Raw genomic sequence first — 12,175 nt, 5'->3', positions numbered from 1 at the left:
TCAGAGGCTGCTGGAGATGGACAGCGGAAGAGGAAGATACATAGGAGGAGGAGGAGGAGGGAACAGGGTGATGTACAGATCAGAGGCTGCTGGAGATGGACAGCGGAAGAGGAAGATACATAGGAGGAGGAGGGAACAGGGTGATGTACAGATCAGAGGCTGCTGGAGATGGACAGCGGAAGAGGAAGATACATAGGAGGAGGAGGAGGGAGCAGGGTGATGTACAGATCAGAGGCTGCTGGAGATGGACAGCGGAAGAGGAAGATACATAGGAGGAGGAGGAGGGAGCAGGGTGATGTACAGATCAGAGGCTGCTGGAGATGGACAGCGGAAGAGGAAGATACATAGGAGGAGGAGGGAACAGGGTGATGTACAGATCAGAGGCTGCTGGAGATGGACAGCGGAAGAGGAAGATACATAGGAGGAGGAGGGAGCAGGGTGATGTACAGATCAGAGGCTGCTGGAGATGGACAGCGGAAGAGGAAGATACATAGGAGGAGGAGGAGGAGGGAGCAGGGTGATGTACAGATCAGAGGCTGCTGGAGATGGACAGCGGAAGAGGAAGATACATAGGAGGAGGAGGGAGCAGGGTGATGTACAGATCAGAGGCTGCTGGAGATGGACAGCAGAAGAGGAAGATACATAGGAGGAGGAGGGAGCAGGGTGATGTACAGATCAGAGGCTGCTGGAGATGGACAGCGGAAGAGGAAGATACATAGGAGGAGGAGGAGGGAGCAGGGTGATGTACAGATCAGAGGCTGCTGGAGATGGACAGCAGAAGAGGAAGATACATAGGAGGAGGAGGGAGCAGGGTGATGTACAGATCAGAGGCTGCTGGAGATGGACAGCAGAAGAGGAAGATGCATAGGAGGAGGAGGAGGGAACAGGGTGATGTACAGATCAGAGGCTGCTGGAGATGGACAGCAGAAGAGGAAGATACATAGGAGGAGGAGGGAGCAGGGTGATGTACAGATCAGAGGCTGCTGGAGATGGACAACGGAAGAGGAAGATATATAGGAGGAGGAGGAGGGAGCAGGGTGATGTACAGATCAGAGGCTGCTGGAGATGGACAGCGGAAGAGGAAGATACATAGGAGGAGGAGGAGGGAGCAGGGTGATGTACAGATCAGAGGCTGCTGGAGATGGACAGCAGAAGAGGAAGATACATAGGAGGAGGGAGCAGGGTGATGTACAGATCAGAGGCTGCTGGAGATGGACAGCGGAAGAGGAAGATACATAGGAGGAGGAGGAGGGAGCAGGGTGATGTAGGGAAAGGACTCTAGAAGATTATGCTGACGTGGTGGGACAGCTCGGCACAAACTGTAGGATATGGTTAGAAATGAGACTTGTGGTGTCATCACACTCTGAGGACTTCAATGTGCAACAGGAATGTAAGGAAGGATTGGGACTGTGGGCCTGATTCAGAGCCGGACGCTATTTGCGCTCGCTCGTTCAGAAAAAGGGGCCGGATATTTAAATAGAGGGCTCGCTCTTTGCGGTCTGTTGACGCCTCTATGCCTGAACGAGCAAACGAAACATGTGCTCGCTATTTTTTAAAAACCGCCCCCTGGCTGCTCGCATCCTACGTCATCTTCGCTATTTATTAGATTAATCGAGTACATCGAAAGGCATATGAACTGCTCGCAGTGCTTGTGGTAGGATATTCCTACCGCAATCATGCGAGCAGTTCAGGCTAAAAGACAACCAAGTGACGTTGCCGATGACGCTGCTTTGTTAATTATGCACACCCTTAAAACGCCCATTTTGACCTTTAAGCACGCCTGCGTTCGGATCTCCATTCCCCCGTTTTCAAGCACCTTCCCCTGTTACCACCCACAAACGCCTCATTCTGTCACTCAAATTATCAGGCACTCGCTATTTTGCGAGCACACAATTTCCGACCGCAATGACTGGTTTGCGCATGCGTATTACAACCCATACGCATGCGCAGTTGTGCGAACATCGCTCGGAGCGAACGAGCGGCTGCTTACGAGACGCTCTGAATCAGGCCCTGTATTTGTACATGTACATGTTATATACACATTATGTGTGTGCTATGCATTGCTGTGTCCTCGAATCATTAACTAAAACCCGCTTGTTTCTCTGTACCCACCAATCCTGTCCAGTCGGTCCATGGCCACAGACTCAAACGCCCGACGCATCATTGGATATTCCTCCAGGACCTCATTAAAGTTGTCCACGGACAGAGAGTAGAGGCGGCAGTAGGTGTCAGCGCGCACACTGGCTGTCCGGCGTCCTCGGGTCAGTAGGCAGATCTCTACAGGACGTAAACAAATGTGTGTGATAAGCTTTAATCGTACAGACCCCATTGTCTATTGTGATATCCAATCAACTTCACTCTCTGTGCAGGAGGGACATGACAGGCGATGCCCCCCCAAACACACACTTCACTCTCTGTACAGGGGGTACATGACAGGCGATACCCTCCCCACACCCGCACTTCACTCTCTGTGCAGGAGGGACATGACAGGCGATGCCCTCCCCACACCCGCACTTCACTCTCTGTGCAGGAGGGACATGACAGGCGATGCCCCGCACTTCACTCTCTGTGCAGGAGGGACATGACAGGAGATGCCCTCCCCACACCCGCACTTCACTCTCTGTGCAGGAGGGACATGACAGGCGATGCCCCGCACTTCACTCTCTGTACAGGAGGGACATGACAGGCGATGCCCCCATCACACCCGCACTTCACTCTCTGTGCAGCAGGGACATGACAGGCGATGCCCCCATCACACCCGCACTTCACTCTCTGTGCAGGAGGGACATGACAGGCGATGCCCTCCCCACACCCGCACTTCACTCTCTGTGCAGGAGGGACATGACAGGTGATGCCCTCCCCACACCCGCACTTCACTCTCTGTGCAGGAGGGACATGACAGGCGATGCCCCATCACACCCGCACTTCACTCTCTGTGCAGGAGGGACATGACAGGCAATGCCCCCATCACACCTGCATTCCACTCTCTGTGCAGGAGGGACATGACAGGCGATGCCCTCATCACACCCGCACTTCACTCTCTGTGCAGGAGGGACATGACAGGCGATGCCCCATCACACCCGCACTTCACGCTCTGTGCAGGAGGGACATGACAGGCAATGCCCCCATCACATCCGCACTTCACTCTCTGTACAGGGGTACATGACAGGCGATGCCCTCCCCACACCCGCACTTCACTCTCTGTACAGGGGTACATGACAGGCGATGCCCCCATCACATCCGCACTTCACTCTCTGTACAGGGGTACATGACAGGCGATGCCCTCCCCACACCCGCACTTCACTCTCTGTGCAGGAGGGACATGACAGGAGATGCCCTCCCCACACCCGCACTTCACTCTCTGTGCAGGAGGGACATGACAGGCGATGCCCTCCCCACACCCGCACTTCACTCTCTGTGCAGGAGGGACATGACAGGCGATGCCCCGCACTTCACTCTCTGTACAGGAGGGACATGACAGGCGATGCCCTCCCCGCATCCGCACTTCACTCTCTGTGCAGGAGGGACATGACAGGCGATGCCCCCATCACACCCGCACTTCACTCTCTGTGCAGCAGGGACATGACAGGCGATGCCCCCATCACACCCGCACTTCACTCTCTGTGCAGGAGGGACATGACAGGCGATGCCCTCCCCACACCCGCACTTCACTCTCTGTGCAGGAGGGACATGACAGGTGATGCCCTCCCCACACCCGCACTTCACTCTCTGTGCAGGAGGGACATGACAGGCGATGCCCCATCACACCCGCACTTCACTCTCTGTGCAGGAGGGACATGACAGGCAATGCCCCCATCACACCTGCATTTCACTCTCTGTGCAGGAGGGACATGACAGGCGATGCCCTCATCACACCCGCACTTCACTCTCTGTGCAGGAGGGACATGACAGGCGATGCCCCATCACACCCGCACTTCACGCTCTGTGCAGGAGGGACATGACAGGCGATGCCCCCATCACATCCGCACTTTACTCTCTGTACAGGGGTACATGACAGGCGATGCCCTCCCCACACCCGCACTTCACTCTCTGTGCAGGAGGGACATGACAGGCGATGCCCTCCCCACACCCGCACTTCACTCTCTGTGCAGGAGGGACATGACAAGCGATCCCCTCATCACATCCGCACTTCACTCTCTGTGCAGGAGGGACATGACAGGCGATGCCCCCATCACATCCGCACTTCACTCTCTGTGCAGGAGGGACATGACAGGCGATGCCCCCATCACATCCGCACTTCACTCTCTGTGCAGGAGGGACATGACAGGCGATGCCCTCCCCACACCCGCACTTCACTCTCTGTACAGGAGGGACATGACAGGCAATGCCCTCCCCACACCCGCCCCGCACTTCACCTCTCTGTGCAGGGGGGACATGACAGGCGATGCCCTCCCCACATCCGCACTTCACTCTCTGTGCAGGAGGGACATGACAGGCGATGCCCTCCCCACACCCGCACTTCACTCTCTGTGCAGGAGGGACATGACAGGCAATGCCCTCCCCACATCCGCACTTCACTCTCTGTACAGGAGGGACATGACAGGCGATGCCCCCATCACACCCGCACTTCACTCTCTGTGCAGGAGGGACATGACAGGCGATGCCCTCCCCACACATGCATTTCAATCTCTGTGCAGGAGGCAGGAGGGACATGACAGGCGATGCCCCGCACTTCACTCTCTGTACAGGAGGGACATGACAGGCGATGTCCTCCCCACACCCGCACTTCACTCTCTGTGCAGGAGGGACATGACAGGCGATGCCCTCCCCACACCCGCACTTCACTCTCTGTGCAGGAGGGACATGACAGGCGATGCCCTCCCCACATCCGCACTTCACTCTCTGTGCAGGAGGGACATGACAGGCAATGCCCTCCCCACATCCGCACTTCACTCTCTGTACAGGAGGGACATGACAGGCGATGCCCCCATCACACCCGCACTTCACTCTCTGTGCAGGAGGGACATGACAGGCGATGCCCTCCCCACACCCGCACTTCACTCTCTGTGCAGGAGGGACATGACAGGCGATGCCCTCCCCACACCCGCACTTTACTCTCTGTACAGGAGGGACATGACAGGCGATGCCCCTACACCAGAATTGCTGGACATTTATTAGGAGGATTACACCATTAAGAATATAGAAAATGGACCTCAGTTGCTGTAAACTTTTTGTCAGGTACAAAAATATTGGTCACTCACCTCCAAAGTATGACCCATCGGAAAGTTTAGTCTCCTTGCTGCCCCGAGTCAGGATGCTTACTATCCCATGCTGGATGAAATACATCTTTTTACCCACAGTGCCTTCACGAATGATGTAATCAGTTGGCTGGAAGACCTCAAAACGAAGCTTGGTCAACATGGCAGTCACAAAATTGGGGTCAGCATTGGCGAAAAGTGGCATATTGGCAACAAGGTTCCGGCAATTAAAGTTGACAATCTCCTTAAGTAAGAAAAGAAAAAGGTTATTGGGAAAATGAAATGATGGAATGAGTGGTGACGATTCACCTAGCAGGAAAGTATTTGCGTATTACAAACAGGACTAATATTTTACAGGGGGTACAAAAATAATAATGGAGGAATCACATTTCACGGATGGTGACGAGAGGTAATAATGGAGGAATCACACTTCAGGGATAGTGACAGGAGGTAATAATGGATGGATCACACTTCAGGCATAGTAACGGGAGGTAATAATGGAGGAATCACACTTCATGGATGGTGACGGGAGGTAATAATGGAGGAATCACACTTCAGGGATAGCGATGAGAGGTAATAATGGAGGAATCACACTTCAGGAATGGTGATGGGAGGTAATAATGGAGGAATCACACTTCAGGGATGGTGACGGGAGGTAATAATGGAGGAATCACACTTCAGGGATGGCGATGAGAGGTAATAATGGAGGAATCACACTTCAGGAATGGTGATGGGAGGTAATAATGGAGGAATCACACTTCAGGGAAGGTGATGGGAGGTAATAATGGAGGAATCACACTTCAGGGAAGGTGATGGGAGGTAATAATGGAGGAATCACACTTCAGGGAAGGTGATGGGAGGTAATAATGGAGGAATCACACTTCAGGCATAGTAACGGGAGGTAATAATGGAGGAATCACACTTCATGGATGGGAATAGGAGGTAATAATGGAGAAATCATTTCAGGGAAGGTAATGGGAGGTAATAATGGAAAAATCACTTCAGGGATGGTGATGGGAGGTAATAATGGAGCAATAACACTTCAGGGATGGTGATAGGAGGTAATAATGGAGGAATCACACTTCATGGATGGGAATAGGAGGTAATAATGGAGAAATCACTTAAGGGAAGGTACTGGGAGGTAATAATGGAGAAATCACTTCAGGGATGGTACTAGGAGGTAATAATGGAGGAATCACACTTCAGGGAAGGTGATGGGAGGTAATAATGGAGGAATCACACTTCAGGGATGGTGATAGGAGGTAATAATGGAGGAATCACACTTCAGGGATGGTGATAGGAGGTAATAATGGAGAAATCACTTCAGGGATGGCGATGAGAGGTAATAATGGAGGAATCACACTTCAGGGATAGTGATGGGAGGTAATAATGGAGAAATCAACTTCAGGGATGGTAATAGGAGGTAATAATGGAGAAATCACACTTCAGGCATAGTAACGGGAGGTAATAATGGAGGAATCACACTTCATGGATGGGAATAGGAGGTAATAATGGAGAAATCATTTCAGGGAAGGTAATGGGAGGTAATAATGGAGAAATCACTTCAGGGATGGTGATGGGAGGTAATAATGGAGGAATCACACTTCAGAGATGGCGATGAGAGGTAATAATGAAGGAATCACACTTCAGGGATGGTGATGAGAGGTAATAATGGAGGAAACAACTTCAGGGATGGTAATAGGAGGTAATAATGGAGAAATCACACTTCAGGCATAGCAACGGGAGGTAATAATGGAGGAATCACACTTCATGGATGGGAATAGGAGGTAATAATGGAGGAATCACACTTCAGGGATGGTGTTGACAGGTAATAATGGAGGAATCTCACTTCAGGGATGGTAATAGGAGGTAATAATGGAGAAATCACTTAAGGGAAGGTACTGGGAGGTAATAATGGAGAAATCACTTCAGGGATGGTACTAGGAGGTAATAATGGAGGAATCACACTTCAGGGAAGGTGATGGGAGGTAATAATGGAGGAATCACACTTCAGGGATGGTGATAGGAGGTAATAATGGAGGAATCACACTTCAGGGAAGGTGATGGGAGGTAATAATGGAGAAATCACTTCAGGGATGGTGATGGGAGGTAATAATGGAGGAATCAGACTTCAGGGATGGTGACGAGAGGTAATAATGGAAAAATCACACTTCAGGGATGGTGACGGGAGGTAATAATGGAGGAATCACACTTCAGGGATGGCGATGAGAGGTAATAATGGAGGAATCACACTTCAGGAATGGTACTAGGAGGTAATATTGGAGGAATCACACTTCAGGCATAGTAACGGGAGGTAATAATGGAGGAATCACACTTCAGGGATGACGATGAGAGGTAATAATGGAGGAATCACACTTCAGGCATAGTAACGGAAGGTAATAATGGAGGAATCACACTTCAGGGAAGGTAATGGGAGGTAATAATGGAGAAATTACTTCAGGGAAGGTAATGGGAGGTAATAATGGAGAAATCACTTCAGGGATGGTGATAGGAGGTAATAATGGAGGAATCACACTTCAGGGATGGTGATAGGAGGTAATAATGGAGGAATCACACTTAAGGGATGGCGATGAGAGGCAATAATGGAGAAATCACACTTGAGGCATAGTAACGGGAGGTAATAATGGGGGAATCAACTTCAGGGATGGTAATAGGAGGTAATAATGGAGAAATCACACTTCAGGCATAGTAACGGGAGGTAATGGAGGATTCACACTTCCTGGATGGGAATAGGAGGTAATAATGGAGGAATCACACTTCAGGCATAGTAACGGGAGGTAATAATGGAGGAATCACACTTCAGGCATAGTAACGGGAGGTAATAATGGAGGAATCACTTCTGGGATGGTAATAGGAGGTAATAATGGAGAAATCACTACAGGGAAGGTGATGGGAGGTAATAACGGAGAAATCACTTCAGGGATAGTGACAGGAGGTAATAATGGAGGAATCACACTTCAGGGAAGGTGATGGGAGGTAATAATGGAGGAATCACACTTCAGGGATGGTGATAGGAGGTAATAATGGAGGAATCACACTTCAGGGATGGTGATAGGAGGTAATAATGGAGAAATCACTTCAGGGATGGTGATGGGAGGTAATAATGGAGGAATCACACTTCAGGGATGGTGACGAGAGGTAATAATGGAAGAATCACACTTCAGGGATGGTGAAGGGAGGTAATAATGGAGGAATCACACTTCAGGGATGGTGACGGGAGGTAATAATGGAGGAATCACATTTCAGGCATAGTAACGGGAGGTAATAATGGAGGAATCACACTTCAGGAATGGTACTAGGAGGTAATAATGGAGGAATCACACTTCAGGCATAGTAACGGGAGGTAATAATGGAGGAATCACACTTCAGGGAAGGTACTGGGAGGTAATAATGGAGAAATCACTTCAGGGAAGGTAATGGGAGGTAATAATGGAGAAATCACTTCAGGGATGGTGATAGGAGGTAATAGTGGAGGAATCACACTTCAGGGATGGTGATAGGAGATAATAATGGAGGAATCACCTCAGGGATGGCGATGAGAGGTAATAATGGAGGAATCACACTTCAGGGATGGCGATGAGAGGCAATAATGGAGAAATCACACTTGAGGCATAGTAACGGGAGGTAATAATGGAGGAATCAACTTCAGGGATGGTAATAGGAGGTAATAATGGAGAAATCACAATTCAGGCATAGTAACGGGACGTAATGGAGGAATCACACTTCATGGATGGGAATAGGAGGTAATAATGGAGGAATCACACTTCAGGGATGGTGATGAGAGGTAATGGAGGAATCACACTTCAGGGATGGCGATGAGAGGTAATAATGGAGGAATCACACTTCAGGGATAGTGATGGGAGGTAATAATGGAGGAATCACACTTCAGGCATAGTAACGGGAGGTAATAATGGAGGAATCACTTCAGGGATGGTAATAGGAGGTAATAATGGAGAAATCACTTCAGGGAAGGTAATGGGAGGTAATAATGGAGAAGTCACTTCAGGGATGGAACTAAGAGGTAATAATGGAGGAATCATACTTCAGGGAAGGTGATGGGAGGTAATAATGGAGAAATCACTTCAGGGATAGTGACAGGAGGTAATAATGGAGGAATCACACTTCAGGGAAGGTGATGGGAGGTAATAATGGAAGAATCACACATCAGGGATGGTGATAGGGGGTAATAATGGAGGAATCACACTTCAGGGATGGTGATAGGGGGTAATAATGGAGAAATCACTTTAGGGATGGTGATGGGAGGTAATAATGGAGGAATCACGCTTCAGGGATAGTGACAGGAGGTAATAATGGAGGAATCACACTTCAGGGATGACGATGAGGTAATAGTGGAGAAATCACACTTCAGGCATAGTAACGGGAGGTAATAATGGTGTAATCACACTTCAGGGATGGTAATAGGAGGTAATAATGGAGAAATCACTTCAGGGATGGTGATGGGAGGTAATAATGAAGGAATCACACTTCAGGGATAGTGACAGGAGGTAATAATGGAGAAATCACTTCAGGGATGGTGATGGGAGGTAATAATGGAGGAATCACACTTCAGGTATAGTGACAGGAGGTAATAATGGAGGAATCACACTTCAGGGATGGTGATAGGAGGTAATAATGGATAAATCACTTCAGGGATGGTGATGGGAGGTAATAATGGAGGAATCAGACTTCAGGGATGGTGAAGGGAGGTAATAATGGAGGCATCACACTTCAGGGATGGTGACGGGAGGTAACAATGCAGGAACCACACTTCAGGAATGGTACTAGGAGGTAATAATGGAGGAATCACACTTCAGGGATGGTGACGGGAGGGAATAATGGAGGAATCCCACTTCAGGCATAGTGACGAGATGTAATAATGGAAGATTCACACTTCAGGGATGGTGACGGGTGGTTATAGTGGAGGAATCACACTTCAGGGATGGCGTTGAGAGGTAATAATAGAGGAATGATACTTCAGGGATGGTACAAGGAGGAAATAATGGAGGAATCACACTTCAGTGACGGTGATGAGAGGTAATAATGGAAGAATCACACTTCAGGGATAGTGACAGGAGGTAATAATGGAAGAATCACACTTCAGGGATAGTGACAGGAGGTAATAATGGATGGATCACACTTCAGGGATGGTGATGAGAGGTAATAATGGAGGAATCACACTTCAGGGATGGTGACGGGAGGTAATAATGGAGGAATCACACTTCAGGGATGGCGATGAGAGGTAATAATGGAGGAATCACACTTCAGGAATGGTGATGGGAGGTAATAATGGAGGAATCACACTTCAGGGAAGGTGATGGGAGGTAATAATGGAGGAATCACACTTCAGGGAAGGTGATGGGAGGTAATAATGGAGGAATCACACTTCAGGGATGGAGACGGGAGGTAATAATGGATGGATCACACTTCAGGGATAGTGACAGGAGGTAATAATGGATGGATCACACTTCAGGGATGGTGATGAGAGGTAATAATGGAGGAATCACTTCAGGCATGGTGACGGGAGGTAATAATGGAGGAATCACTTCAGGCATAGTAACGGGAGGTAATAATGGAGGAATCACACTTTAGGGATGGTGAAAGGTAATAATGGAGGAATCACACTTCAGGCATGGTGACGGGAGGTAATAATGGAGGAATCACACTTCAGGCATAGTAACGGGAGGTAATAATGGAGGAATCACACTTCAGGGATGGTAATAGGACGTAATAATGGAGGAATCACATTTCAGGGAAGGTAATAGGACGTAATAATGGAGAAATCACTTCAGGGAAGGTAATGGGAGGTAATAATGGAGAAATCACTTCAGGGATGGTGATAGGAGGTAATAATGGAGGAGTCACACTTCAGGGATGGTGATAGGAGGTAATAATGGAGGAATCACACTTCAGAAATGGCGATGAGAGGTAATAATGAAGGAATCACACATCAGGGATGGCGATGAGAGGTAATAATGGAGGAATCACACTTCAGGGATGGCGATGAGAGGTAATAATGGAGGAATCACACTTCAGGGATGGTAATAGGAGGTAATAATGGAGAAATCACTTCAGGGAAGGTAGTGGGAGGTAATAATGGAGAAATCACTTCAGGGATGGTACTAGGAGGTAATAATGGAGGAATCACACTTCAGGGAAGGTGATGGGAGGTAATAATGGAGGAATCACACTTCAGGGATTGTGATAGGAGGTAATAATGGAGGAATCACACTTCAGGGAAGGTGATGGGAGGTAATAATGGAGGAGTCACACTTCAGGTATGGTGATAGGAGGTAATAATGGAGGAATCACACATCAGGGATGGTGATAGGAGGTAATAATGGAGAAATCACTTCAGGGATGGTGATGGGAGGTAATACTGAAGGAATCACACTTCAGGGATAGTGAAAGGAGGTAATAATGGAGGAATCACACTTCAGGGATGGTGATAGGAGGTAATAATGGAGAAATCACTTCAGGGATGGTGATGGGAGGTAATAATGGAGGAATCAGACTTCAGGGATGGCGATGAGAGGTAATAATGGAGGAATCACACGTCAGGCATAGTAACGGGAGGTAATAATGGAGGAATCACACTTCAGGAATGGTACTAGGAGGTAATAATGGAGGAATCACACTTCAGGGATGGTGATGAGAGGTAATAATGGAGGAATCACTTCAGGGATAGTGACAGGAGGTAATAATGGATGGATCACACTTCAGGGATGGTGATGAGAGGTAATAATGGAGGAATCACACTTCATGCATAGTAACGGGAGGTAATAATGGAGGAATCACACTTCAGGGATGGTGATGAAAGGTAATAATGGAGGAATCACACTTCAGGGATGGTACTAGGAGGAAATAATGGAGGAATCACACTTCAGGCATAGTAACGGGAGGTAATAATGGAGGAATCACACTTCAGGGATGGTAAT

General features: G+C 48.9%; 1 protein-coding gene across 1 annotated transcript in view; it reads right to left on the bottom strand.

Annotated features, from left to right (window-relative positions):
* Positions 1-12,175, bottom strand: part of HCN3 (hyperpolarization activated cyclic nucleotide gated potassium channel 3) — an 82,204-nt gene that overhangs the window by 16,504 nt on the left and 53,525 nt on the right. Inside the window, exons 6-7 of the mRNA XM_088448488.1 lie at positions 5,223-5,463; positions 2,113-2,277 (exon numbers count right to left, since the gene is read on the bottom strand). Coding sequence (XP_088304614.1) covers positions 2,113-2,277; positions 5,223-5,463 — 406 coding nt within the window. The remainder of the gene's footprint in view (positions 1-2,112; positions 2,278-5,222; positions 5,464-12,175) is intronic.

The sequence above is a fragment of the Taudactylus pleione genome, unplaced genomic scaffold, assembly GCF_031769625.1.
Source record: "Taudactylus pleione unplaced genomic scaffold, aTauple2 ptg000455l, whole genome shotgun sequence".
In the NCBI taxonomy this organism is placed as follows: Eukaryota; Metazoa; Chordata; class Amphibia; order Anura; family Myobatrachidae; genus Taudactylus; species Taudactylus pleione.
This window is presented reverse-complemented; position numbering and strand designations above follow the sequence as displayed.